Source organism: Ictidomys tridecemlineatus, chromosome 15 (assembly GCF_052094955.1).
Source record: "Ictidomys tridecemlineatus isolate mIctTri1 chromosome 15, mIctTri1.hap1, whole genome shotgun sequence".
Classification (NCBI taxonomy): Eukaryota; Metazoa; Chordata; class Mammalia; order Rodentia; family Sciuridae; genus Ictidomys; species Ictidomys tridecemlineatus.
The window spans coordinates 22,406,658-22,434,547 of NC_135491.1; the positions used below are offsets into that span (position 1 = coordinate 22,406,658).

The 27,890-nt window shown below is 50.9% G+C and overlaps 1 protein-coding gene and 1 long non-coding RNA gene across 13 annotated transcripts in view; one reads left to right on the forward strand and one right to left on the reverse strand.

Annotated features, from left to right (window-relative positions):
* On the reverse strand, positions 1-26,192 carry Vstm2b (V-set and transmembrane domain containing 2B). 5 transcript variants are annotated; one of them, XM_078032239.1, is made up of 7 exons: positions 26,052-26,192; positions 25,020-25,634; positions 24,269-24,453; positions 23,219-23,248; positions 21,382-21,853; positions 2,249-2,462; positions 588-693 (listed from the first exon to the last, which is right to left on the reverse strand). In XM_078032239.1, the coding sequence occupies exons 2-6, from the start codon at positions 25,099-25,101 to the stop codon at positions 2,257-2,259; spliced, it is 975 nt and encodes a 324-aa protein (XP_077888365.1). In that variant the 5' UTR covers positions 25,102-25,634; positions 26,052-26,192; the 3' UTR covers positions 588-693; positions 2,249-2,256. The 5 variants fall into 5 exon arrangements, with proteins under 5 accessions (XP_005330706.1, XP_077888367.1, XP_077888365.1 ...); XM_005330649.5 differs by lacking the exon at positions 2,249-2,462 and having other exon boundaries at positions 1-693; XM_078032240.1 differs by lacking the exon at positions 23,219-23,248.
* LOC110598691 (uncharacterized) overlaps positions 23,785-27,890 on the forward strand; it is a 216,535-nt gene continuing 212,429 nt past the window's right edge. For 4 of the 8 annotated variants that reach the window (XR_013430841.1, XR_013430834.1, XR_013430836.1 and 1 more), the window contains exon 1: positions 26,165-26,285. This is a non-coding gene — a long non-coding RNA (uncharacterized LOC110598691). Of the gene's footprint in view, positions 25,066-26,123; positions 26,286-27,890 lie in introns of those variants that run through there. The other 4 variants (XR_013430835.1, XR_013430837.1, XR_013430840.1 and 1 more) reach the window with 4 other exon arrangements.

Sequence of the window (27,890 nt, forward strand, 5' to 3'; positions counted from 1 at the left end):
TTATTTCAAAGGTGTTTTTTATTCAACTGTTATTTAGCAATATACAATACAGTTTATAAACAAGTGTCTGGCCTTGTTTCCAATCTTTATTTAAAAATAAATATTATTGACAGTGAATTTTAATTATGACGTCTTTTTTTAATCAAAATGTCTCAAAAGAAATAATTTAATAAAAAAGAAAAGCCCCCAAAGAAAAAGTAAATTAAAAAAAATCCTAAACACAATAATCTACTAAAAATATTTTGCTTTGTCAGAAAGGCTTTAACCCAACATTTTTACATATTATCCTAAAGATAACTGCTCAACAGTTCGTGCAAAATGAAGACTTGGAGGGAAGGTGTAGAAAAGAAAAATATGTTGAAGTAGAGAAATCATTGATCCCATGCTCACTGCATGGTCCAAACTCCATCTTATTTGGAAACTAGATGCATTATTTTGGGTATTCTACATTTGTGTGACTTTCCCAAAAATATGATTTATTTATTTTCTGCGTGGACTTCTTCATGCTTTTCTCAGTCTCTCTGTGTCCATCTGGCGACGTGGTCCTCCCTAGGGGTGCAGGCAGGTGGTGTGTGCCTGCTGAGGTCTTTGGGTGCCACGTCTGTCAGTGCCCCAGGAGCAAGTGCAGGCACCTATGCAGGGCTAACAGGAGCAGGGACAGGAGCGGGTCTGTGGCGTAGCTGGGGCCGGTTCCTGCAGGAAATGAGAAAACAGGCTCGGTTAACCCTGGATTCACAGGAATCTGGCATCTCATAAGCAGACCAGGAGAGAGTGAAACTTCCAAGGCTTTTTGATCTCAGCTCCTGGCCGGAGGCTGCACATGTGGCTGCTTCAATTTCATGATAAAGCATTTTGTTGCTGCCACTGCTTGTTATTTATAGACCACACATTTCAGGAGCCTACTGTGGTCAGACACAAGGTGCCCCTGGCCTAAGGGGGATGTGCTAGATTATAGCTCTAAAGTCCAAGTCATTATCTTATTTTAATAGTTTGCTTTCTCTGCACTGAGTACTATCTATGCTGCAAAATGTCCTCAATAATGAAAACCTAGCTTCCCCTCCTCTTCCGGGAAGATGCCATGATTGCACACAATTCTACCCTTGCTGTGACTCCACTCTAGTTCCCTGCCTAAACTACACAGCTCAGTGTTCCCAGAGGCCCTGCCATAGGCAACCTGAGTTTTATGTGTGAATCTTCTTTCCATAACCACATTGTCAGTCCATCCCTCGAGCAGCAATGGGGAACTCAGAAATCACTGGATGGTGAAGGTGAGTGAGCTACCGTCTTTGAAAAATGACCCTAGCACTCTTAGCACTTCTACCTACTTCTCCAATGCAACCATTAACCTGGGTCCCTGGCCTGCCTCTGAGGCCTTAACACCACACGTTCATCCTGCCTCACCAGGGCCACTTGCCCGGCTCCCTATTAGTCCTCAGCGTCTCCAGTGTTGCAAGGCCTCCTGTGAACCAGGGAAAGCCCACCCATGAACCTCAGGCTTCTCACCTAGGAAGTGGGATGCTCCCTCCAGGGTTGAGAGTAGCAAGAGTACAAGCACCATACACACTGCTCTTGGGTGCTGTCTAAACCCTAGGGAGCCTCACTGCTAACTGACTCAGCGTCCGGCCCAATTAAGGGAAGCGATTTCCTGCTCCACCCTTCTCACCTGTGCCACCTGGAGGCCTTTCTCTTTCCTTCACCCACTCAGCCAGAGGGGCTGGAGCTCTGTACCTAGGAGGGGGTGCAGAAGGCCCTTTTTTGTATAAACATCGTATGGTGCAGAGGGTGCGACCACCTTCACTCAGCTGCCTGTGGAAGCTGCTGCCAGGGTGGCCTGTCCCTCCAGTCTCACTCAGTGTGAATTTGTGGCTTCCCTAAAAACCCTGGGCCTGGAAGTATGACTTTCTCTCTTCTGCAGGTAAAAGCATTACTGGTCTTTTCTATCCAACATGTTTCCTCCACTCCCTAATCATTCTTGCTCTGCCCATGGCTGGCTGTGTCATGGAGTTCATGCCTTGAGCCTCTTGTTTCCCCTTTGTAAAAGGAGAGGGTTGGACAAATGTTCTAGCTTGAAATTCCAGGATTCCCTCTGTCCATTTTGGTAAGTAGGGGCTGTTTTCAAACCTCTGAATGAAAAGGGGATAGGGGCTATCCACTTTGCACATGTCTCATCCAGAGCTAATTGCTTCTGTGCACAGCTCTGAGCTCCCGCTGAGAAGTGCAAGGACAGGACAGATCCAAATGTGCTAACCTTCCTCTTCAGATCTTAATTTTCCAGACAGTTGTCACTCCTGGCCCTCCTACAGCTTGGCTCAGGATGCCACTCTGCCTCTGGCCATCCATCAGCAGAAAGAATCGCAGTGCGGTGGTCACTCCAAAGACTCTGATTCTGCTTTGCTGCTCCTCACTGTCACGCATCACTGGGAAGGACGAGGTGATGGGCGAGTTGATGGATGGCCAGGTGCCTGGGTGGAATTCACCGAGGCTCAGATGTACAGAAAACAGGGATCTGGCCAGAAAAGCAGAGCGCTGCCTCGTGGGCACATAAGGCCTGTGAGATCAGACCAAGCCCAAGGGGTCTCCCTGATCTTCTTCCTGGCTCAGATCTTTATGCTCCTGCAAAACCCTGACACTTGAGCAGGTGCAGGTGAGACAGAAATAACTCATGTGAGGTATTTAAAGGTGGATGCTTATGCATAGCACTCTCGACTCTCAAGGTACGCAGTGGCAGTAAAATAGTGAGCCCGCAAGGTAAAGCTGGCCGGGTGGCCTGGTTGGAGTGATGGGCATAAGAGAGGCAAGGAGACATTCATATTTGCCTCCAAGTACCACTGACTAGTCACTGCCACTATTATAGTCTCACCTACGCAAGCTTAAAAGTTTGAAAATTGTGCAAGACTTTCCAAAGACCTTAAACAACCAGCCTGCCACTCTTCTCTGAAACAAGGAGGAAGCAGCAGGGCCAGTGGTGGCTCCAGAACCCCCGGGAGGGGACACTAGGATCTATGGGTTCTTTGCTATGTCTGTCACAGGATGACTACAGTTTGGCTCCTGGATAGAACCTCATTCACTTCCTGGCCTAGTGTTGCCATGGGGGTTGGCAAGAGAGGTGGTGTGGGGCAGTAGGCTTGTCCTGGGTAGAGGGGCTTCTAAGCCTAGCCTTGTTGCCAGCTTGCTGTGTAATCCCAGGAAACTCTCTTCATCTCTCTGGTTCTAGTGTCACACTCCATAAAATGAGGATGTGTATGGGCCAAGTGTCAGAATAAGCCATATTTTAGCAGTAAATTGCAAGATGGCCACAAGAACCCCTCTGATAGTGCCCTCCTGTGCTCACTCTGGGTTTGACTATAGGATCTGCTTTAGCCAAAAAAATATGATCAAGTATGAAGCAAGCAAAAACTTGAAAAATGCTCGTGCATTGAGGACTCCCCTCTCACTCACAGCTCTTGAAACCCGCTGCCATGAGATGAAGCCTGGATCAGCTGATGAAGGATAAGAGCCATCAGGTGTCCTAGCTGAGGTCCCTCTAGACCAACCATCCCCCAGTTGACTCGATACCAATTGCATGGATGAACTCAATATAAGACCAGGGAGCTCATCCCAAGTCACTGAACTTCAGCACTGTGAGCTAAATAAATAGTTACAGTGTTGTGCCCAAGCCACTGAATTTTGGGGTTCTTTGTTACACAGCAAAGGCTAACCCATACAAGCATGGAAGCAAAAGAGCCTCAAATAGGATAAAAAGCCACACCAATCAATGTTGTAGAAAAGGGTGACGTAATTACTTCTCTGTAAAGGGTTGGAGAAAAACTACTTTTGGTGATGTCCTTCTCTCAAGAGGAAACTTTATTCTAAGATAGAACAGGCAGGCAGACTATCTCCTCGATCACTAATTTTGAGACATCCCTGGTTCTCTGGTGAAAGACAAACCCTGGATGTGGAACCTTCTCCTACCTCATTCACCAGGCAAACAGACACTGTCTTTAAGTTTCCCCAAAGAACCAGGGCAAACAAGGAAGACTGGCTTTGGGGCCTCCCTGAAGGAAGTGGGGTGTTGCTTCTTTCTTTGAGGGAGATTGACTGTTGTCTAGCACTTGGCTATGGGGGTCCCCTCTGCATTTGGATCCTGATTCCAGGAAATAGTGAATTTCCTGAAGGCAGCTAGGGCTATCAGCAATACTTGGGCTGACAGGTCCCAGCTCACCTTACCCCTCTGGGGCCAGCTGAGGTTTGGCTGAGCTGAAGTGGGGTCTCCTTTTTACCCCGTGGCCTCTTTTCCAATATGGCATGGAGACATCTGTGCTCCAGGGCATGAGGCTGAGCAGACCGGCTGCTGGTGGAGGCTGCTGTGTTGATTGGATGCTAACTGTCTCCTTATCTATCTCCTCCTTTCCCAAGGAGTGCCAGGAATAGCCTGGAAGAGCGCTGGAGCAGGCAGGAGTTGGTCACGATGAAGCTGGAAAATGAGCTGCTTGGGAGGTGAGGGAAGTCCTCTGACAGAGAGAGTCGCTGATTCACTCTGTACATGAAACCAGCCTCTCCACTTTGCTAATCATTCTTACAGAAATCAAAGCCTCTTTGGCTTAAGATTAAGACATCCATCAAGATATTAATTTTTATCATTTAGATAGCGAGGACAAGAGACACACTGGAGCCATTTAAAAGAGAACCCGAAAGAACACAATGGGGACATTTATTCCCCTCTTTTCCCTCCCTCTCGGTCCAAGAAGCTTCTGCCTGGGAAATTCCTTATTTCCATTTATTCAATAATTGCAGAATTCTAAAGCCCTACAGAAAAGAATATAGAAGTTTTGAGGCCCTTTAATGCATTGAGATAAAAGTAAATGAGGAGACTCTGTTCAGGCCACACTGTCCAGGGGTCAGCCACGAGTTAGGTTCCTGACTGGTGGTAGTAGGGTCAAGGGAGGTGGTATCCGGTCACCCACACTCTGGTCTGTCCTTTCTTGCACATGGGGCATCTGCTTTATTCTGTGGAAAAGAGGGTTGGGGGACCACCCACTGGGGCGGACTGAGGAGCCTCTGGGCCCAGCTGGCTCTACTTGGGAGCTTGGGTCAGCGATTTGCAAATAAACGTCACTGAGAGTCCAGGGGTTTTTATAGAGTTGCTCACAGGCTACATTTTTTTTTTCCAGGTTTGAAAAGAGTAAGTAGAATGAAGATATTTTAAGGTCAGCAGGCTGGTTTTGGCTCCTGCAGCCTGGCTAAGTTGGAAGCTCATTTCGTAGGCTGGCACTGTAATGCTCTGCCTGCCTGTGACTTGCTCCCTCCAGGGTTGTGCAGAATATTCCCAAGCTGCAGCCAAGCATAGATACTGTCCTGTCGTGAGGGGGCAAAGCCATTCTAACCATGAGCTCGGGTGTCTAAGCATCCATCCATGGAGGACTACCTCGGGGGTCTCAAGGTCAGGCCCCTCCTGTCTTGAGCAGATCAAGGCCACTCACATCTGCTCTGCATTTTGTATGTCATAACAGATCTTTGAACAAGGGCTCCTTGGCTAGAAGACCTAGGGAACCAAGCTGAGTGGTGGGGATGGGGGCCTTTTGGGCACTGATGGTCAATTCTTTATCTTTTTTTTTTCCTCCTTTGCAGCCTTTTGAGAATGAGACAAGAGGGCTGCTCCTGAGAGGCAACGATGGCCTTAACTGGACTTGAGCATTCATTCAGGGCTGGACAGCGGTCTGTCTTTCTAGGGCAGCTGCGAACAGGCTGGCTCTTACCCACTGCTCACATCACCTGCCCTGGGCCACCATCCACCTCAGCAGCACTCTGAACCCCACTCTGTGAGTGCAGCAGACGAACATCCCTCGATTCTGGAGGAGAAGGTTCCCTTTCTGAGCTTCCAGGGGCCAGGGTGCAATGAGTTTCCCTGGGCTTACAGGGCCTTGTAGAATGAGAACAGAGAGGGGGCAATTATGAGTCATCCTGCCCACGGACCAATAGCATCCCTTCCTCTGCATAAGTTCAGAAGCCCAGGCCAGTGCCAAGGACAGCGTCAGAGGCATCATTGGCCCCTCACTCTCCTTCCTATTTTCCTACCTTCCCAACTTCCTGCCTCAGAGGTTACAAAATGCCATCTTCTACAGAGTCCAGGGCACAAACTGCATGCCTAAGGGTTGAGCCTAGTTTGCACAAGGCTCTAGTTGGGTGCCCTCACAGTTTAAAAATAATAAATTCTAATCTGAATATTAAAGTTGGGAGACATCCACATGAAGGCATAGATTCTGGAAAGGCCCAAGAACCATAACACTGCTCCTGTTTTACCTGCTGGGGCGAACCTGTGGCTGGCTGCTCTTCTCGGCAGGAATCTCCCTTTCCCCACTCCCTTCTGACTCCCAACCCAGGCCCAGGGTGAGCTGCCAGTCCCAGCCCCCGACCTGTGCAGTTGGGACTCTGCACAGGTGTGTTACTCACCCATCACCCACACACTCCCCTTTGTTGGTGCCTGAGTTTTCAGCCTCTGAGTCATCCCTGGTGAAGATCTGGGAGGCTTGGCTTGCATCCCACCTGTCCCCATGCAGTGTGTGCCAAGGAAACCCCTTTCCTGACATGCAGGACTGGTCCTGCCAGCGAGCCCAGCCCTCTGCTCTCCCTGGATGCTCATGGTCCAGCTTGCTGCTGAGAGAAGATACCACCTTGCAGGGCTATTTCCCTTGTTCACATTTTAATTAAAGCCTCTTCCTAGATATTCATTAAAGGGAGTTAGTGAGGAATAATTGAGCACTAACAGAATTTGTTTGGGTAGAATTAATTTCTTCCATAAAATTCTCGTGTGCTGGTAACGGGGACAAAACTAGGAGTGACTAACATTGTTGGTGTTTAAAGGAAATGGTGATATTTTAAAGAAAAGTCCAGAACAAAGGCCCTAGGGAGCCATGGACAGTGGGTGAGATGTGGGACCATCTGTCTGTTCTCATTGTGCTCTGCTGATCTGTCCTACCCGGGCTCACAGTGCCTCCTGCTTCTGCCCAGTTCTTCTTGCCCCCTAACCCTGAGTAACTAGCTCCTGGTTTTGATAACAAATTGCCCGATGGACATCACGTCTGCTGGGGATGATGTTCAGATGGCAGCTCAGTGTCCAGGCAGTGGGAGGAGCCTGGGTGCTCTTGGGGTGAATGGGGGCAGAGGTGGTGTCAACGCCTATCCTAGCTATTCCTTGTCCCTCTCTGCCACAGCTCATTGAAAACAGTGGCCTATTAAAGCATTTTCCTGCCTTCATGACCACTGTGCCCTTCCTCCTCCTTCAGATGCAGAACTCCTCCTGGAGAACTCTCCCTGATGGGTCCCTTCTGCTCACAAGAGGAAGAAACTGTCTCAGTGCCACTGTTGGGGATTATCCATGGTCCTCCCCAGTCACCCCGCTCTCACGGCTCCTTTGCCACCAGCTGTGTGCTTTGGTCCACTGCTACCTGCAAGCAACTGCAGGCTGACCCTGCGGGAATGACTAGCCACCCTCTCCTTAGGTCTAGGGCCCACCTGCCCCCTTCAGTGTTGCACATGTGCTTTCTCCCCCAGGGAGCACGCCCTGTGCACTTGGGGACAGAATGCTTGACACCAATGCCTGCTGTTCATGTGGCCCTTGACGTGTCTTTCTCACACGTCCCACCTTTCTGTTGGAGGTGGATGCCTTTGCACTAGAGGGTTGCAAGCAGCTCTCCCCACAGCCAGAACACCAGTCTTATGACATTAGAGATGATTGACAACAGGAGCGAATGGCAGGCAGCAGGCACAGTGGAGCCCAGACAGGTCTGAGCCCTTTCACTGTATCAGTGACAAAGGTGACCTGCCCTTAGTAGGCAGGGGTTGTGGCAGTGTGTTATCCATGTTAAATACAACCTTCCTAATGGAGGAGGTAATCATTTACTCCTGTTTTACAGATGGGGAAAATGAGATCCAGGGAGGTGAAGTGATTTGCCTAAGGCCTATTCAGACAGATAAAATACAACAGGATACCCAGTAAAATTTGTGTTTCAGGTCAATAATGGATAGTGTTTAGTACAAATATATCCCAAACACTGCAGGGATCATACTTATATTGAGGTGTCATTGTTTTTATTTTTCTATCTGAAATCCAAATTGCTAAATTGAGCAGTCCTGCCAAGGCCACTCTAGGATTAAAAAGCAGGCCTGGGACTTGAACCAAGGCAGTCTGGTTTCTGTTCACATAGTGAACCCCCAAAGAACAAGGGCTGTCCTTCCCCATGTGCCTCAGCTGGACCCTGCGGAGAGGGACAGGGGAGGGAATTTTTTTCTTTGAATTTCAACTTTCAGAATCGCTTTTTAATGTGGCCAACTTTGTTGCTAGCTCCTTTCCAGCTTCCTATTTCTTTACAAGTGGATTCTTGCACCAAAAGATCCTTCCATAGTGTCACTTAAAGAAAATGGTAATCAGGCCCTGTCTCTGTGGTCAGGTGGCTGCTCTCAGTGGGGCCATGGGCAACGCTGACCACAGTGGGCATCAGGGTGCTCACCAGGTGGGGAGGGTGGGGCTGCCTCCCTCACTGCGGGGGCCCAGTCCTTACCTGGTAGCCCCTCACCTCCTGACCCATCTGGATTTGACAGCCTTACGGGCTGTAGGGTGCTAATAGGCACTCTAAAGATTCTCAGTGCCAGGAGCTGTATTCAGCCTTTTGTGAGAATTCTATCCCTTAATATCCTCTCAGCTGCCTTAGGATACAGAAGCTATTTTCCCATTTCATAGGTAAGGTCCAGAGAGATTAAGTGACTTGCCTGAGGTTGCACAGCTGGTAGGTAGTAGAGAGTAAGGTCAAGTGACTTCCTATGAAAGACACCAGGCTCTCTAGCCAGGGGACACACAATTCTCTACCTGCCTCCACATACCTTTGAGTGCCTCAAGCTCTAGGCAAGTTGGACTCCTGCATGGAGACCATGTGTACCCAAACTCTCCTGCCTCCAGGCCTTTCTTGGCACATGCTGTTCCCTTCACCAGAACATCCTTCCCTCTCTGTGTTAGCCCCTCCTTCCCATCCAAGTTCCTTCAGATGGAAGACCTCACATTTCTCACCCTGCCGCCCTACTTCACCTGACTAGCCCACCTTGCACCCCCACGCCTCCCTCCCAGCTTAATTTCCATCTACACTGCTGGTCTCTGTGCCCTTCCGGCCACCCATCTTCCTCCTTCCACCCATGAGTCTCCTTCAGACACCAGGTCCACTGGCTTCCTTTGTCCCATGGACTCCAGAGCAAGTTCCCTTTCTTCTGGGCTGTATTTGGGCAACTTGGGTGTGTTTACCTTCTGACACCTGTCTCCTCTGCCAGAGGGTGGTTCAGGAGAGCAGAAACCACCGTGGTCTCAGCTGTGTATTTTCCCATCACCTGGTAAAGCCTACACTGTGGGATGCTCACAAAATGTTTGTTGAATGAATAAATAAAGGTCTTTCTTAGACACTCCACCTGGTCCACAACATGCCAGCTATTTAGGTCAGATTCTTCATATGCAGCATTGCATTTTTATCCTTCAAATACCAGCTGAGGCTGGGAAGTCTGTCTCGAGGATCCTCAGGGGAGCACGGGGCTATCACAGTGATCTGACCTTTCAATTGGCTGAGACTCAGCACACATCCTTTGGACTAACTTGATTTTTTTTTTCTTTTCCTTTAATTTTTTTCAGTGCCTCCTGCTTGCTAAGCAAACGTTCTATCCCTAAGCTACAACCCAGCCCTTGACTAACATTTTCTTTAACTAATTTTATCATTTTACATTCATTTTCCTTTTATTCCAGTTTCTTTTATAAATTTTTATTCTATTATGCTGCACACTGTTTTAAAAGCCACTTCAAATTTCTCTTTTCGGTGTTGCAAATACGTAAAGCATTTGTAGATTTTGTATGTTTCATATAAATTATAAATTTGCGTATGTGATTTGAAACATAAATTATTTTAAAATATTTTAAAGCATAGAATCTCTTTATCAAGCTAATTGCTGCATGATCCCACATTGAATAAAGCCATTAGAGCCAGAACACTGGCCAAAACTGGGGGTGGGATGCCCAGGATTCGAAAGAACACAGTTTGAGAACCACTGATCCTGTCTCAAGGCAACATGCTGTTGCCTTCACCAGAACACCTTCCCTCTCTGTGTTAGCCCCTCCTTCCCACCCAGGTTCTTTCAGATGGAAGATCTCAGTCTTCTCACCAGGTTACTGGCCCTGCCCCACCTTGCTAGTCCACATTCAAATCTAAAACTCTCAGACTGTGGGTTCTAGAGTGCTGGTATCCCCATTACACAGATTGGGGAATGGGGGAACACTGGGCTTTGAATAAGGGGACCCTGCTCCTCCTAGAAGTCGTCTGTCCCAGTCTATTTAAATCCCAGTTGTCTAGGATCCTTGCCTTCCCTCTACAGTCTTCCCATCCCAATTAGAGTGTGCCTCATCCACACAGTGCGCTCTCAATGCCTTTTCAATGAAGGCTGTTCAGCACGGGGTGCAGGCCATGGTCTCTTCCTCCAACTCACTGGAGTAGCCAAGCAAAATCAGGAATCAGGAACACACGGTCCTTGGGTGGGGGAGGAGGGTGGAAGGTCCCTGAGGCCTGCGCATTCCAGACTCAACAGCAGTTCATCCCTCTTACAACCTTCCTCTAGGTTCTGCCTCCATGATGCTTGGATATTTCTTCCTGTTGCTCACTAAGGACTTTTCCTTAGAAGTCCAACTTAACTGAAAAGGTTAGCACATTTTGATTGCCCAGGGATAGTGCTCTGAAAATTCTATAACATGTGCTCATTAAATAAAATTAGCACGGAGGAGCTGCCCAGGATATGTCACGCATTAAAATATGACTCTGTAGAATAGAAAAAGCATTATGATTTATTGCCTTGTGTATTTTTTTTGTTATATTAGTGTTTAATGTGAATACAGTTATTCATCTGCCCATCTGGAGATTTGATTTTTCTAAATGCCTGAAAAAAACATATCTCCATTAACTTTTACATGGACAATAATCGGTAAATCTGGACCAGCTTGTATCTATCAGAGTGCCAAGAGTCCAGCAGGTGGAGGGGTTCCCCTGCTCCTGTCCCAGTGGGGGAGCTGGAAGCTAGCTGCAGATTGGCTGTGTCTACTTGCTCTACTCATACCTTCTGTCTATGTTCAGAGGCTCAGAACATGGGCTGGCATGAAATTCTGGGCCATCCCACTACCTGGGACCTTTTCTCTCTATGGCCTCCATGTCTAGAAGACATGGCCTGAATGTGCTGTGTTGGTGCCAGGGATTCCAAATGTAGGCATGTCCACAGATCTGACTGCACTCATCCTTCAAGGCTCAACCTGTGTCCCATATCCATATCCCCCATTCACCCTTCTATCCATCCTCCCACCCATCTATCAACTATTTTCCCATTTATTCCCATACCACTCATCCTTCCAACCATCCCTATCCATATCCACTTATCTTTCCTTCTGCCCATCATTCATCTCCTCCTCCACCTAGTCACACATCCTTCCTCTACCCATTCACCAACTACTTGCTCTCCCATTCCAATCCACCTATGCTCTCACCTATCCATTCAGCCTTCCTTCCTTCCTTCCATCCATCTATCCATCCATCTATCCACTCATCTTTCCTTCTACCTACCCATTCCATTCTTCCATCCATCTACCCATCCATCCATCCTTCCTTTCACCCATGCCCCATCCTCTGTTCATTGATTCATACAGCCTTACATCCACCCACCTACCAGCTACTTGTTTTTCCACTCATCCATCCACCACTCATTCAGACACCCACGGACCCATCCATCTAATTAGCCCAAACTCATTATCTTTCCACCTGGATCACTGTCTCTGAAGTGATGTTTCCTCGTCTGCTCTATCCCTGCCTCTCTAATCTCCACATTGCAGCCAGTGTGGTCATTTCCAAAAGCATCATGCCCTGCCCCATCTCGGTTGCTCCTCACCCAACCAATCTTAGGATAAAGCCCAATGTTCCCCTATTCCCCAGTCTATTTAATGGGGATACCAGCACTCCAGAACCCACAAGAGTTTTAGATTTGAAAGTGGGCAAGCAAAGCCAAAGCTCCCTACCCGCCTCACAAGGTCTCTCAGTTTGATCCTGTTTGACCAGTGAATTCGTCTTGAACTTAATTTGCCCCTTACTTCTCCTTCTTGCTTTCTCTGCCCCAGCCACAGTGACCTTTTGTCAGGCCTTTCAATTTCCCCTGCTTCCATCCTACTATAGGACATTTACATGTTATTCCCTCTTCTTAGAAGTTTCTCCCCTCTCTCTTTACCTAGTCAACTCAGCTCTCTTCCAGAGGATTATGGCTCAAACATCACTTCCTTGGGGTCCTCCTATTCTTAGATCCCTTAGCCCATGAGTCTCCCCTTTGACACACCAGTTATGGCTGCAAATTTCCACTTGTTATGTGTTGATTTGTCTGATGTCTGTTTCTCCCTGTCAGATTCTTAGGACCTCACTGCTCATATTCGTATGGTGCCTTCCGTATCTAGAACAGTTCCTACTTATAAAATATGCTTGATGGACATTTCCTGAATAAATGAATGAACTAGTTCCAGGCCTAATGAATGTGGGGTACTAGAGATACAGAAATGAGACTGAACAAGGCTTGTCCTTCAGGGCCATCATTCTCAGTGGGGTACTCAGCAAGGAAAAGCTGGAGAACCTGCAAAGCACAGCCAGAGACTTCTGGAAGCTCAGACTAGATGAGATCTCTTTGGTTTCAAGGTCATGGAAGCTGTTCTTCCAAATACCAGCCTACCGTAGCCCTGCCTTTCCTGAGCCCCTCTGTATTCCAGCCACAGTTCATGTTCATTCTAGAGCACTTCCTCCTGGTCTTGCCACCCATGGTTCAACCACAAGCTCCTCCCTGAGGTTGCGGCTAAGCCCAGGTGATGCTCTGAGCATTACTCTGCTCCTTGGCCTTGGCCAGACTAGATGGAGTTATCCAGAAACCCCATCCCTAGCTCAGATCACCCTCCCCCAAGTCCCTCTGGACTAAGCAGCATTTGAATGGGAGAATCAATGGTAATAAAAGTTGTTATAAGGATACTGACATGCTTAAAGCACACCAAGGCTTCCTCCTCTCCAGGAGAGCTGATGGGAGGGGCCAGGGATCAGCAGAGGGAAGGGCTCTCTTGTATTTGGAGCTATCCAGTTTTAGGTAGGGGACTGACCTTGGGGAGTCTGTAGTGGTCTCAATGCTAGGTGGTGGTGGTAGGGTAGGTCCATATGGGACATGGAGCAGTAAGGCTGGGCAGGAGGCATCCTGGCCTCCTACACCTGCAGATAGCCTAGTATGCAGTGCCTCCCAGTGCCTCCTGGGGTGGCTTCTTTTTGTTGGTTGAGGTGTTTTGTTTTGTCTTTTGTGGTACAGGGGATTGAACCCAAGGGGGCTTTACCACTAAGCTATATCCCCAGTCCTTTTAATTTTTAAATTTTAGACAGAGTCTCACTAAGTGGCTGAGGCTGACCTTGAATTTGTGATCCTCCTACCTCAGCCTCCTGAGTAGCTGGGATTACAGGTGTGTGCAACTGCACTCAACTTGGAGGTGGTGTATTTGTCTTGCATCCCTCTGACCAGTTACTAGGTGCCAAGTAGCAACCTTTAGTGGCAATCACCAGTTACAGAAGCCACAGTGAAGGAAGGTGGGCAAGAAAAATGTAGGAACACAAAGGGAAGAGCTAGCACATGCCCGGAGCCCGTAGAGGTGGCTCCAAGCTCCATCATCTCACATGCCCATCCCTGAGGGGCATGGTGCTTCCCAGCACAAGTGGCTCTCTTTTCTCTCTCTTGTGGTAAAAGTCCCATGGAAGGGAACTCTGCCAGCCCAGGTCTTCCCAAGAGTCTCCTCAACTACCTGACAACAGGAAGGAGCTTTCTTCGGTCTGCTTCCCTCTCCCATGTAGTGCTGCAAAAATCAGCTCCTTTGCTGCTTGGGCTCTACCTCCTTGCATCACAGTGGACCCCCCACCCCCTGATGGTAGCCTGCACGACAAAGCAGGACCAGGCACAACACAGGCGTGGCTTTCCCACGGAACCCAGTTGGCATAGCCAGGCCTACGGGGCACATGTGCAAACACGCTGATTTAATTTGTTGGTGGAACATCAGAAACTATAATGAAGCTGTCCTTGCTCACCAAGGAGCTCCTGACTCATGGAAAATAGTCCCTGCTAGACGAAGATGAGGACATAGCATCAACCCCGTTTCTTACCCCAGCCCCCAAAATGGCATGGAATGTACAAAAATAGCAAGTCACTGAGCCATTTGCAAACTCACAGCACTTTCTGTTCTGAAGCTCCATTGGCTTCCTGCTATCCTCTTTAGCTCCACTGGTGACTGACGTCTCCAATCAGGGCACCCTATCCAGTTTATTTACTGATCCTGGACACTTAATGCCGTTCCCATGAAAACAACTGATGACAAGAGCCAACATCCACTAAGCATTCGCTAGGTGTCAGGCTCTGTGTTGAGCTAAGAGACGATTAAGGATCATCTCTGATCCTGTCAACCATGCTGTGGCATGAGAACTGGTATCAGTGAGATGATAAACAGAGGAGGGAACTTGCACATGGGGAGTGAAGGAGTCAGGATTCAAATCTAAGGGGTTGGACACATCTGGAAAATGGGCAGCCTGGTACTTATGAAGGACAAAGGCAAGAAAGATACGGTACATACTGAGATTTCTGGGTGGCTGGAGCTCTAAGGCCCAAAAATGAGAAGAATTTGTTGGCATTCAGATCCTGGCTTACGTATAAGCATACCTGGCTAAACAGTGAGGAGTGTTTAAAATGTCAGGAGAGAAAGGGAAATGGCTAGAAATGGTGGCCACCGTAACTTCTTCTAAACTGTCCTGAGTGTCTTTTGGGTTTATGTTTTAGTGTGTCAACCAGAATGGGCCACTCTCCAAAAGAGTGACTTTTCTGGGTCATTTCCCCCGACCTCACTCCCTAATGGGGGTGTTCAGCTTTGTGTTCTTTGAAAGTGTCCAATCCACCTTCAAGGACTGTTGATGATCTCCCTCATGGCATCTTTCTGGTCATTTTAGAATGAGCTACACAGAGCAGGACCCATGAGCACGGAAGAGTAGCTGGGAAGAGGAGCAGGGAACAACTTCCAAAATGTCCACTTTGGATTTATATTTTGAGTCAATAGTAGTCTTCCAATGAACTCTGCTTAGACAATCATAAAACCAGAGCCAACTCCATCCAGTCCGAAGTATCTTTGAGATTTCAGTAGCGGTGATGATAGTACTGAACAACTAATAATAGTTGGAAACAGTTTCTACCTAGGATTGGCAGCAGGGCCAGGCTTCACAAGTCTTGACTCTCAGGGGCCATTTCATAGAGGACATAGGCAGAAGAAGCTGCCCAATGGTAGCCTGGGCTTCAGACTCCAGCATCCATTGAGGGCACCTTGGTAGCATCCAGCACCTCCTACCATTTCCTCCATCGCTCAGTGTTCAACAGCAGCTAAACCCTAGGCAGGAGGAGGCCAAATACGGTAATCCATCTTAGTATTTATAGCGCATCTTGCCTGAAAGCAACAAAGCCTTCGACAAGCAGGCTAATTTCCCCGGAAGCACCACCCCAGGGAAGGAGGCTTGCCATCCTTCATAATGAATAGGTAGGAACCAGGAGTTCCAGGGGCTGGGTCTTCAACTTTCCTGCAGCCCTTACATAAGACAAAGTGAAACTTCTCAACGGCTTGTTTCCAAGAGATGCCTGGTAAGAGTCAGCAAAGCATGGGGGAGTAGAAATACTTTTTAAAATTCCTCTGTGCTGCAGGAAAAATGTCTTAAAACCATGCTGGCATCTCCCATAATGCTGAGGGTTTAGACCACAGCCAAGCCCTTGCCACTGTCCACATGGAGCAGAACTAATCAATATCATATTACAAAAGCACTTGACCTCATTTATCCCCACCGATGCTTGGGGAATCCTTAATATGCACAGCTTTAAAAATGTGCGCCGGGCGTATTTAATGAGAAGCTCCGTGGTGGGTTTGGCTCCAGGTGACATTTAGAAAGGCTGGCTTTCAGATCTTCTCCTGGGGGCTGCCACTCCAGCTGAAGAAACGGTCTGGGCTCTGGCTATGAGCAGGGGAGGGGCTGTGTCTTCTGGGAATGCAGTAGGGCAGGCAGAATTAGGGAGAGCTGCAGAAAGGGGGAACCCTGCAAGAAGCGAGCGCAGCACATGATGCATGCTCACTAAAAGGCAAGTGTGATTATATATCATTATTATAATCCAAGAGCAGCTGTTTTATCCCTAGTTTGGGGCCTCTCTGATGCTGAGAGAGTAATTGTGTAGTGAGCTGATTGACCACTCAGTGATGGCCGTGATGGACAGAGGTCATTCCATTTGGTGTGACCTCAGTCCATGGGGCACTGGGAGTGGAGTGGAAGGAGCTTTCCCAGAATTGACGGAAGCTGGGAGGATATCAGCCCTGGGTGATTCTTTCAAGCCTAAAACCCCACCCTGCCTACAGAGAGCCTCCTCGGGTTGTCTCAGCTGGATCAGGGCTATCCCCACTGGGGATGGCCTAGATATCTCTGTCCTGAAATTACCTGGGTGCCCTGACTTCCTTAATCATGAGTCCACAGTTGCCACCTCCACTTCCCCTTAGCACCAGCATGAGGCTGAGCCAATAGGACCCCAGTGAGTGGCATTTAATGGAGAGGACGCCCTGTTGCTGATAATCACAGGCCTTTGCTGCCGTCAGGGATGAGGCAGGCAGCTCTTGCCAGCTGTGAAGCTCAGCCATTTCCTTTATGAAATCCTTTAATTTTCTCCTTCAGGATGCTCAAAGGGCCTCGCCTTCTCTTTTCTGGGATATCTTTTGCCACATTTATTTTCTACTTAATTATGAACCTCATGTCACATCAGAACTTGAAGGAAGACTGAATTGTTTATTTAAGGCAGCCATTTCTGGGGTCCTCCTAGCCCAGGGTCCCTGGCCTTGCTGGTGTGGTTGGAGACTCTCTGTTGTGTTGTGATTCACCAAGGTCACACTGGTACCATTTCTTACGGTTTTGACATCTAGCTGGGGCATGGGTTGAGACATAGTGAGTGTCTTCACCTTGCCCAGAGCCCCCTTTGGTTATGGTTTATGGTTCCCATGGCAACATCCAAGGACACCCGCCCTTGGTGACTCCCAACAGTAACTGCCTCTCAAAACCATGGCCATTGCTGTCTTTCTCTCATTATTAATTGAAATATTGAGAGCCAGTTCTTTGTGTGGGCACCAGGCAGCAGTTTGCCACATCCAGTTGGCTCTCTGTAGGGGTCATGGTGCCTTTCCTTGTAGCCGAAACCCTGAGGTTAATTAGAGGTTCACACAATATGATCTGATCCCGAGGTCCCTACAGAGGTGAAACTCTTGCCAACACGCAAGCCAATCAGTTGCAGACTCTTATCATTGGAGCCCCACTCTGCAGTGCCTTTTCTGGTGGGAAGTGTTTGTCTGTAAGGTACTTTGTTTGTTTCTTTCTGTCTCTGTCTCTTTCTCTCTCAATGGCAACCAGCAATGGAGTTTTCATGACAAATGTTCAGATTAATTAGGAGCCAGATTTATGAACATGGCTAAGAAGGGGCCCAGCCTTCTCTGCCTGCTCTGCTTTTCTAATTCAGTCCATGTTTATTTTTAAGCACAAATACCAAAATGTCTCCTGACAAATGAGATGTGAAATGAATGAGTTTTGCACATAAATTTTTAGTGCAAATATGTATTGGCTGTGCTAGGCATACATGGGCATGGGAAGGGTTTTCTTGCCTGAACTGAACATCTACAAAAGGCTAAAGTGGTAAACTTCATGTTTGTGTATCTTACTGCAATAAAAAGTCAATCATAAAAATAGAAGAATTCGTCTGAAGCTTTTACTCTCATCCACATGGAAGACCAGAGCCTAGGTGGCTTTGGGTGGCAGGGGCAAGATGGGACACAAACTGGCATGAGGGCTGAGGTTGTAGCTCAGTGGTAGAGGTTGTAGCTCAGTGGTAGAGTGCTTGCCTAGCATGTGCGAAGCACTGGTTTGATCCTCAGCACCACACAAACAAATAAACAACAACAACAAAAACAAAACTGGCATGGTTCCTTCCTTGGGACAAGGCTGATCAGGTGTGTTTGTGGATTACGGGTCATATAACTCACTTTTCCATGCTCAGGTGATACACAGAGGTGTCTACAGCAAAATAACATTCTTAGAACTTCACAAGGAGTAAGGGACACAACTGTTCTGACCTTGAAGATGAAGATACACCTTCTAGGAGAGCTGGGGAGGAACTCAGGGTTCTTTCTGAGATGTGTCTACCTGACTCCTCCAAGGGTTATTGATTAGGTGACAGAGATCTCAGGGGCCACCTTAACTTATCCCAGTGGTAATGTCCTGCTGGGAGCCCAGCTGGCTGTACTTTCTGGATGGCAGTGAACCCTGCACCGGACCCCAGGAAACACAGATAGAAGCCCTCAGCCTGGGCTGCTGCTCTGATCTACATAAGCATTACTATATTGTTCTGTGGCTGGCAGATCCCCAAGGCCCCAACTCCTGGGCACTGAACCATCAGAATTGAGCTGATGCAATGACCCCATATCTTCTAGGAAGAAGGGTGCTCTCCATCCCACCTTCCATGGATGTGTTTTCTGCTGTGGGATGAAAGGCCCTAGAACATTCCCACTCCCTTATTCAGGCCCTGTGGCCAGGACAGATTAGAGATCTGAATGGCTATGACAGGCTGTCAGATGGGTCTTGGGCTCAAGCATCAGACTCTGGCCAGGAGAAAATGGAGATTCTAATAGAAATGAGCTCATGACCTTCACCTCTTTCCCATCTTGTGGGTGTGACTGAGTTCACTCTCATAGATCTCTTTCATTTGGCACTTCCTTGACCAAATCCTTCAACCAACCCTGTTGATTCCACTTGACTTTTAAAGCCCTTTTTTTAGCTTGGCCTCCAACTACCAAGTACTTAGTTTTATTTCTTCTATCCTCTCCTCTCTTACAGAGCAGCTAATGACCATAGTGATAATAATAAACATATCTTTGCAGCAATGTCCATACCAAACTTCTTCTGTGGTCAGGGATCACCCTCTCCATGTTTATAGATGACTCAGAGGTGTTAAACCTCTTGCTTAAAGTCATACAGTCAAGAAGTGTTAGAAGCACAACTCAAATCTAGGCTTTTGTCTTTCAAATCCTTTGCTTTGCTACTGTATTAACGGTCTGGGGAACAACCCAGAGGTTACCAAGGTTTCAGCCTGTGACACAAATGTTTACTTGCTGGGCCTGAGATGATAGGGAGAAGAGTCTTTTTATCAATCAGTATCAATTAAAGCACTGTATAAGTCAATAAACACTTTTCCAACACGTAATGTGCACAACATAAAGATGGTTAATTTCCCTAGATTCATGTTTCCCTTCCCCTGTGAAGAGATGAAGTTGAAAAGCAGTTGCCAAGCCATCAACTACATTTTCCAACATCTAAACTGGACCATGTGATGGTTATTGGATGAAGGAAGGAGTATTATTTACCACATCTAAGCCTGGTCCTTAAACACCCACCTTGCTATTTTCTACATCAGCTTTTATCTGAGAGAATTAGGCACTACAAAATGGTTTGAATGGCTGTTTTCTTGATTTCTCAAGAGTGATACATCCTTTGGGCAATTCTAAAAGCTTAGGAAAGAAGTTGAGTCACTACATACAGTGTGACTTAAAGCCTAGAGCTCTGTTACCTTCGAACTGGTTTCAGATGGGCTGCTTCCATTTGTCTCCCCTCATCTGTTAGCCACATGTCAATCCTGAGTGACTTGGGGAACCACTTGCTGAAGATGGTAAAGTCTATGTCAGTTTGGGTCCCTATCATACTCCTCATTCCAGGGGGCAGGACTTGATGTGAACAAGAAATAATATATTTGAAATTTATCAAGCCCCTTTCATTTTGTGGTTTATATCAGCACCAAATTTATCTTAAATTATTACAGGGGTAGAAAGTTCCAAGCCAGGTAGGAGAACTTGGAGTCTTTTGGGAGAGGTTCCAGTTGACCCACCTTCCCCATGGCCTGGGGAAAGTCTTGTGGGTCTCTTTGTGGAACTAAGAGGGGTGGGCCTCCAGATTCAGGCAACAGCGTGAGACACAGTGGAAGCTCCCATGTGGGAATAGCTAAGCAAGAAACAGAATTTATTTGTAAGATGGACCAGCAGCTCCTAACTGTTCAAGGGTTTAACAATCAATCAAGGAAGTAGAAGAATATGGTGATATGAGGCCTGTCACCTTGGATTCAGCAGCATGGTCCAGGAGCCTTCATCCTTAGGTGGCAGTAGTGGAACTCACTTTGAGAACTGCCATGGTAGGGACATGTGCTCCATCACACCTGGAAGTGTTTTACATGGAGCACACCTGGATGGTTTTTTTACATGTGACTGTCCCAGCCTCCCAATGCTTTAATTCTAGTAGAGAAGCTCTCAGCATCATACAAGACTGAGGGGTAGAATTCAGACAGAGAGTGACTTATTTAAAATCAGAGTTAAGCCCATCTCTGAGGCCCACCTTTGAGTAGGGGGAGGGAGTGGGGAGTGTCTTGGGGGAAGGAGCACACTGGGCACTTGGCCTTTCTGCCCACTCTACTGCTAATCAGCCCTTCCCGGACTTGCCTGTCATGACCTTCAGTTCATTTTCCTGTCCTGTTCTCCAACACCCACTTCTCTGAATCCTGTCCTTTTCAGTTTCTCAGCTCTAGGAAAGCAGTCCTTAACTTCTGAGCCTCTTTCTAATAATGAGGAAGAGCTTGATCCTTAACACACTCTCCCCCACACCAAGGACCCAACAGGAACAAGAGGCAAAATTTCTAGCAGGGTGCAGATCTGATGCCTACACCCATCTTGCCCTTAGCCAAAGAGAATGGAGGTTACACAGGCGGGTCCACACTAAGACAATGTGTGTTTGTCCAATCAATCCAACCTGCATAAAAAGGAACAGGTCCTAAATTTTAACTGACTCCTCCCACTCTGCAACAGGGTATTAATATCCCACCTGAGGAATGCTCCTCTCTATGCTTAGTGCTCACTGAGTAAAGCTGACCACCCCCCCCCCCGCACCTCTCCAGGAGTGTAACTCTCTGGGCCCAGTCCTCCACATTCGAGAGGGCTCCCCACACTCCAGACTTGGTCCTGGCGGGGCAGCCCCCGCATTCATAAATACACATTGTGAAAGCTCCAAAAGCCCAACAGTAAAGACAGAGAACAGCGGAGAGAGTTGAGCTCAGGGCAACTTAGCTTGGCACACTAGGCACATGCAAATTATCCTGGTGCGGTGGCCACTCCAACTGAGCCCGCTGGGGCATTCACACCCCACCCCTCCAGTGTGCGCGTCCCCTCTCCACGCGATTTCTTACCGGAGCCATGCCTCTGGCGCAGAAGGACAGCCTGGCCCAGTGGTGGCGACGCTGACGAAGCAGCCGCAGCAGATGCGACGGTAGTGGTGGCTGTGTGGGCTGCGGAGGCGGCAGCGGATTCTGGAACTCCGGGTCCAGAAACTGCAGGGGGACTCCCGGGTGGTGAGCTCTTGTCGCCTCGGCCAGGTTCAGAAGTGGTGCGGCCCGTGGCGCCCGCGTTGTTGGTGTTGGCGGCGCTGGGGGATCCGTGGCGGCGTGGGCCGCTGCTCTGGATATGGGACACGGCCTCAGCAGCCTGCATGTTGGGCGGTGCGAAGCGCGAGAGCACGCGTAGCAACGCCTGGGCCTTGTGCTCCTGCGTGTCGTCGTCGCTGTAGTCTGACACGCGGCACTCGTATACGCCCTCATCCTGCAGTCGCACGGCCGAGAGCCGAAGCCGGTGCGAGATGTCATTACCCTGGACACGCACGGTCTGCAAAAGAGTGGGGTTAGAGGCCTGTCTGGGGAAGTCCCAAACCTGCTCTTCTTACTGGTGCTGCTATCGAGTCTCCTTGCCAGAGCACCCCAATATTTCCAATACTTCCTTGACCCCGGAATGCCCGCCATCAGAGTCTGGCTTTCCTTTCAATCCATATCTCCCCAGTGGCATGAGGCTCCCAACTCCGTTTGGAGGGCCTTGTTGCTATGTCCATTGAGTCATCAGGCTCCCAGGTCCCCAACTCCTCTTCTTGAACCCCCTGCTCCGTTCCCACACACCTTGTCTTCCCCTAGCTTTTGCTTCAGAATAGCAATCATTCTCTCCTTCCTTCCTCCTGCACCTTCAAGAAAGAAGACTGGGTCTCCTGATCGCTAACCGTCCACGTCTTTACTGCTGCAGGTGCTCCAACCAACCGCATCAGCTCTGAGGCATCGCCTTAAGTCTAGCCCACTACTCAGACCCGCATTCACGCTCCCTTTTATCTGGAGTTGGGAGGGCCTGGGTAGAGTCTTAGGGAAAGCCTCGGTGCCTACTGTGATCCCCGCCCGTCGCAGCTAACCCTGGCTCTCTCAAGGAGGTAGGAGACCCTGAGGCTGCTGCCTGACTCTCTGGACTCCAGGTACGAACCCGCCTTTCCGCGAGGGCGCCTGAAGCTGGCGACAAAGCGCTCCTCCCTGCGGCCTGGTGGAGTCCTCGGGAAGGAACCGCTCAGAGGCACTCACCAAACACCCAGGGAACCCTCACCTCTGAACCGAGCCCACGGGGAGGCTCTCGCTGTCTTCAGGCCCAGCTACTTCCACGCTCCGACTGCGGAAGCTCGGGCGCTTCTCCCAGCTTTACGAACCCCAGGACCCCGACCCCGCGCAGCTGGGCAAGAATACCGGTCACCCCGCCCCCAACAATACTGCGCTCAGGCGGAGGGCAGGGCTGCAGCGGCGGGCGCTGCCGGGCCGCGGGGCCTGTGTGCTGGGCGGAGCAGAGAGGGGTGGGAAAAGGAGCACTGGTCTCGGCGAGGGCAGGCAGCCGCGGGGTCGCGGTGCTGGGAGAAATGACAGCAGAAGAAAAGCCAGCAGAGGCCCAAGAGGGCTAAGAGCGCGGTCCGGAGGAAGGAGAGTTTTACAGGTGAGAGCCTAGCCGACTTGGGAGACTCAGGCCTTGGACCCTTGATTTACACAAAAGAGAACCGATCCTGCTACCAGCGACAGATGGCGCCCAGACACGCCAAGCGGCCGACAATGCAAAGCTGCGAGTGCGGCTGTACACCGCGCGGCTGCCTAGACTTTCTAAAGGGGAGGGAGCTGCGGGGCGCGAAGCGGCCAGAAGGGGTCTCCCGCGGCCCATGCTGGGCTCCACACTTACGCTGATTTTAGTTGCATCCTTATTTGTTACCTAAAATGCAAAGGGAGAGACACATTAGGCTGTTGGCATTCAGGCTCGGGAAACTCAGATCTGCCTTTGGCCGAGGGACCTTCCACGCTCAGGCTGCGACCCGAAACTGCCTGGGGTATGGCGAGGGTTGAGGGCATGGAGGACGTCGGAATTTCCGGCAGTTTGACTGGAAGAAAGCTGGGTTTAGAGCTAACATGGTGCCTGTCAAGGAGTGGCTGTCCTAGCACACACCTGCCGGCTGAAGAGGGGAGAATGCATTGCTAGGAAGGCCCATGTCCCTCCTCCGGAGCATCCTCATTCCCTTCTCTCTTAATTTGGAACCATGAAAAATTCAATGGAGGGGCTGGCCGGGCTGTCTGGACAGGACCCAGTGAGAGACATGAATAACTTTGGGAGGGAACCTGGGGAGAATGCAGGTATGTGTGTAAGGTGTGTGTGTGTGTGTGTGTGTGTGTGTGTGTGTGTGTGTGTTGGAGCGCTTTTAAGAGAGTGGGTTATGAGGCAGAAGGGCAGCCTGAGTCGGTTTGCAGCCACAGGAAGGCAATCCCTCTGATCCTGTGGAGGCTCTAGAGGTGACCTGCTGGCTTCCCCAAATACGGTTTTCTGTTGGCCTCTGGAACGCAGCCCGGAGGAGCTTAACTCATTGGCCCTGTGCCCTGGGGACCTCGGAGTGGCAGAGGCAAGGAGAGCCTGATGGAACCATAGTGGTCTTCCCTCACCAGCCAGCACCTATCGAATGCTCGACCCTCATCAAGAAGAGCAGGCCAACTGGACCAGGCGTGGCTTCTTAGGGGCTGGGAGGGATTAGAATTCCAGGAGGTTGCAGGAAAAGGGAAATTATCAAAAGAATTGATAGGGTTTTGAGTTAACTGTTGACTTCGAAGATGTAGTGGGAGATGGGTTGCGTGACAGGGCGGCACACTGAGTCCATGAACCCTGTTGCCTTCTTCCAGGGGTTAACTCTCCGCTGCCCTAGCCCTGAGACCCAGGAGCTCCATTGACGCGTGGGTGGCGGGGTACCTTGCTCCGAGAGCCTGGCACGCTCAGCGCCAGCTCGTGTAGCAGCTCCCGGGGAGGCTCTTTGAGATACCACCACTGAATTTCCAGCGAATACGATGTGGCTCCGCTGGCCCGGAACGCGCAGGGCATTTCGATGTCGTCTCCCTCCCGTACTGTCACATCTTTGGGGACTTCGGTGAATGTAGCTGGGGGCGGGGGGAGAGAGAGGCGTGACCAGTTGTAGGGCGGGGGCTTGGGGCAACCCGAGGCGAGGCGGTAGGTTCCCCCGCTCGCTCACTGGCCTTGGGCTCCCCACCCCCCAGTTACTTCGTGGCCCACGGCCGGAGGCGCTAGCAAAGTTCAGTCCAGCAGCTGCAGGGCGGCAGCAGGGACTGGCCGCCGGCCGCAGGCTGCTTCGCTCCAGATCCGGTGGGACGGCAGGGGCGGTTCACGCTTCTCGCCAGCTCTGGGCCGCACCATCAGAGCCAGGCTGGGTGCGTTAACTCTCGCTCCCCGCAGGCCTCCTCTCAGTAGCCGGATCCCGGCCGGACTCGGAACGACTCCCGCGCGGACGCCGCGGTTGCCGCGACCCTTCGCTGCTTTCCTCCCCCTACCCCTCCGGGCCCAGACTGCACACAGGGATTACTGGAGACCGTGAATGCTTCCCCTTTTCTTCCTCTTTCTCCTTCATGGCAGCCGGGGAAGGCTGGCTCCGGTGGACCGAGCAAAGAATTCCCCGAGCCCACCGCGGCAGCGAAGTTCCCGCGCTCACCGTTGGCCACGAAGAGCAGCAGGGCGTGCAGCAGCAAAGGCGGCAGGTATCCGAGGGCACCGAGCCGGTTCCGCTGTTCCATCTCCCGCAGGGGGCGCGGCGGCGGCGGGGGCCCGGGCGCGGAGAGGCAGCGGTAGCAGCAGCGTGAGCTCGGCTCCGGCTTGGGCTAGGACGCCTCGGAGCCTGCCATGGCCCCGCACGGCGCTCCCTCCCCTGGCCGCCGGCGGCCGCCAATCAGCCCCTCTCCCTTGCCGGCTTGCCCAGCGCTGCTGCGGCTGGGGGCGCTGCGCGGGGTGGGCAGGAGGTGAGGTCCCGCCGCCGGAAGGCTACTGGCGATCGGTCAGTGTTTCTCTCTGTCGGAGGTCCACAGGATATTGGGGATGTGCGATTCAGTCTCTGCCCGGCTGGCCGGGCAGGGGCCGGGCTGCGCCAGGACCCATCCCTGGCCAAGGGAGTGCGCGCCTCAGAGCCGAGAGCTTCTGCCTCCGGGTCTCCTGGTTCAGCTCCGACTGCCACCTCCTCCAGCCCTCGCCCAGTTCTCCCGCCGCCGCCCCCGCTGGTTTCTCCGCGACTCTCTCCGCAAGGCGAGTGGGCGCTCAGCCGTGGCGCGCAGACCTGGCGTCCGACCCAGCGCCGCGCGAGGAGAGCGGGTCCGGCGTGGCGGACCCGGAGCCGGAGAGAGGCGGGGAGAGGGGGAGGGGAGGACAGGGAGGGGGCGGTCAGTGGCTGGGCGCCGAGCCGGAGCCGCCTCCACCGCTGCATCACCCCCGCCCTCCCCTCCTCTGCCACAGCTCACACTGCCCCCCCCGCCCGCCCTGGAGCGCACCCTCTCTCTCCTCGGGGGTCGCTCAGAGGGACCACCATCTCTCAGGTTGGAGCGCAGCCCCGCCCCACACCCGCTTTGCTTGGGGGTCCTCCCACCGAAACTCTCCCAGGTTTCTTCCCAGTCTCCATCCCTCGAGACGGTCGCTCATCCCTGTTTCCTATGTGTCCCTCGGCCCTTTCTGCAGCCCCCAGGCCTCAACTCCTTACCCCAGTTTGGGCAATGAGCTGCACCACTCTTTGGCCCAGGCCCGGGACATGGCGGGTGGGTGGGCGCCGAGGGCCTGGGAGAAGGGCGGAGCGCTGTGCCGGACAGGGGATGAGGCCGGGTGACGGCGGCGACGCCGAGAGTCTGCAGTGTGTGAGCGAGAGTGAGCGCACAGCGCCCGGCGAGCAGGTGCCTGTGGCGCGGAGAGCGCACCAGCGAGCCAGCAAGCAGCGGCCGTGAGTGACGGCAGAGGCGGCGGGGGTGGGGTGGGGTAGGGAGCGCCGGGCACGACTCAGGGCTCGGGAGGTTTCTGGGCGGGGGCGGGGTTCTTGTCCCTCGATAGCCGGTCCCTGCGTACCCACACGTTCCTAGCCAGCGGTTACCCCCTCTTTACTCAGTGCAAAGGAAAATCCGGGCGACTGGAGGCAGAGGTCGAGTCCACAGCCGCTATCTGGGGGCCCATCCCCCGCTCTTGCAGCCCCTGCATCCTGGTCTCCCCCAGACTTCATCTGAGCCTGCCATCTCCTCAGACATTTGAGGGAGTGCGGTCTGGTCCCCGAAAGGAAATATAGGGCTGACATATGGTTGGGACCGGGTACATAGTCTCCGGTCTATGGGTCTATTCTCCTTCCTCTTGGGAGTCCCCAGCCAGTGAATTTCAGTTTCTCTGTCAATGCCCCAGCCCTGTCCTGCAGCCCTGACTCGAGGTTGGGGTGCAGCAACCTAGTGGATTCTGTATCTGCTTTTCCTACTCACTACTCTCCGGGGAGGCACCGCCAGAGGGTTCCCAGAGAGCCAAGGAGAAGGAAACCAGAGGGAAAATACTTTCCAGCAGCCACCCTGGTCCTGGCTGCCAGGGGCACAGCCTCCAAGAGGAAGAAGCTGCAAGCTCTTTCTAAGCCTTGTCCTCGCCAGAGGGGTGCCCCTGGGCATCGCCCTGCCTCCTTCCTGGGCCTGGGTTTCAGTTTCCTCATCTATGGCCAAGGAGTCATTTCTATACCCTGGGTCACTGTTGCTCATCTATTAAGCCCTTGGTTACCAAAGTCCCTCCTAGGGTCTCCAAAGATGCAGTTGCTAACTCCTTCTGTCACTGTGCCACTTACCAGCTTTCCCTTGGAAATTCCATTTGCCCCTAGAAACCACTATGGATTGATGAATGTAAGACCCTGCAGGGCCCATTGCTGTCCTCAGCTTCTGAAGGGAGGGGGCAGACTTGCACTGTGCCACACTGATTCAGGACCATAGTGGAATTCTAGGAAAGCAGATTTCATTTGGGGACTAATTACAAACAGGATTCCCATGGCAAGAGCTAGCTCACAGTGCAGTGGCTTGCCTGAAGGAGCTGCAGTCTCCTCTCCAGATCCAAGCAGGACCCCTCCAAGCAAGGGCTGATGACCAGTGATCAGGGATGTGCAAGGGGAGAATTCCTGCAGCTAGAGGGAGTCATGTCTTGATTACCTTTAGGGTTTGTGGATCTTCTATGTCCTTATCACCTTGTGGGGTAAGTTGTTTCTTGCTCATGGCATGATGGGGTTATTTTTATTAGTAAGAGTAAGAGCCATATATTATCACATGGTTTTCATGTAGCAGATAACTGGCTACTCACTTTCCACGCTTTGGTTCTCAACAGGACAGCTGATATCCTTCTCAAACAGAAATCACATTACTTTCTCATGCTCAAAACCCTTCAGTGGTTCCTATTTCACTTGGCATAAATACCAGTGGCTTGACAAGGTCAAGTGATTCACCTTTCCAATCCCTGCTTTCTCCTCTGCCTTCAACTCTTTGTGTTTTCTATCCTCTCTCTGGTTCACACTTCTCTTACCACATTGTCTTCCTTT

Bases quoted from the DNA above. Each gene is read 5' to 3' on its own strand.
- Vstm2b (XM_078032239.1), bottom strand. From the start codon at position 25,101: ATGGAACAGCGGAACCGGCTCGGTGCCCTCGGATACCTGCCGCCTTTG. The intron at 23,249-24,268 runs GTACCCCGCCAC...TTTGCATTTTAG, and splicing joins TGCCAGGCTCTCGGAGCAAG to GTAACAAATAAGGATGCAAC. The intron at 2,463-21,381 runs GTAAGAAATCGC...AATTCCACCCAG, and splicing joins GCGCCAGAGGCATGGCTCCG to GCACCTGGCCATCCATCAAC.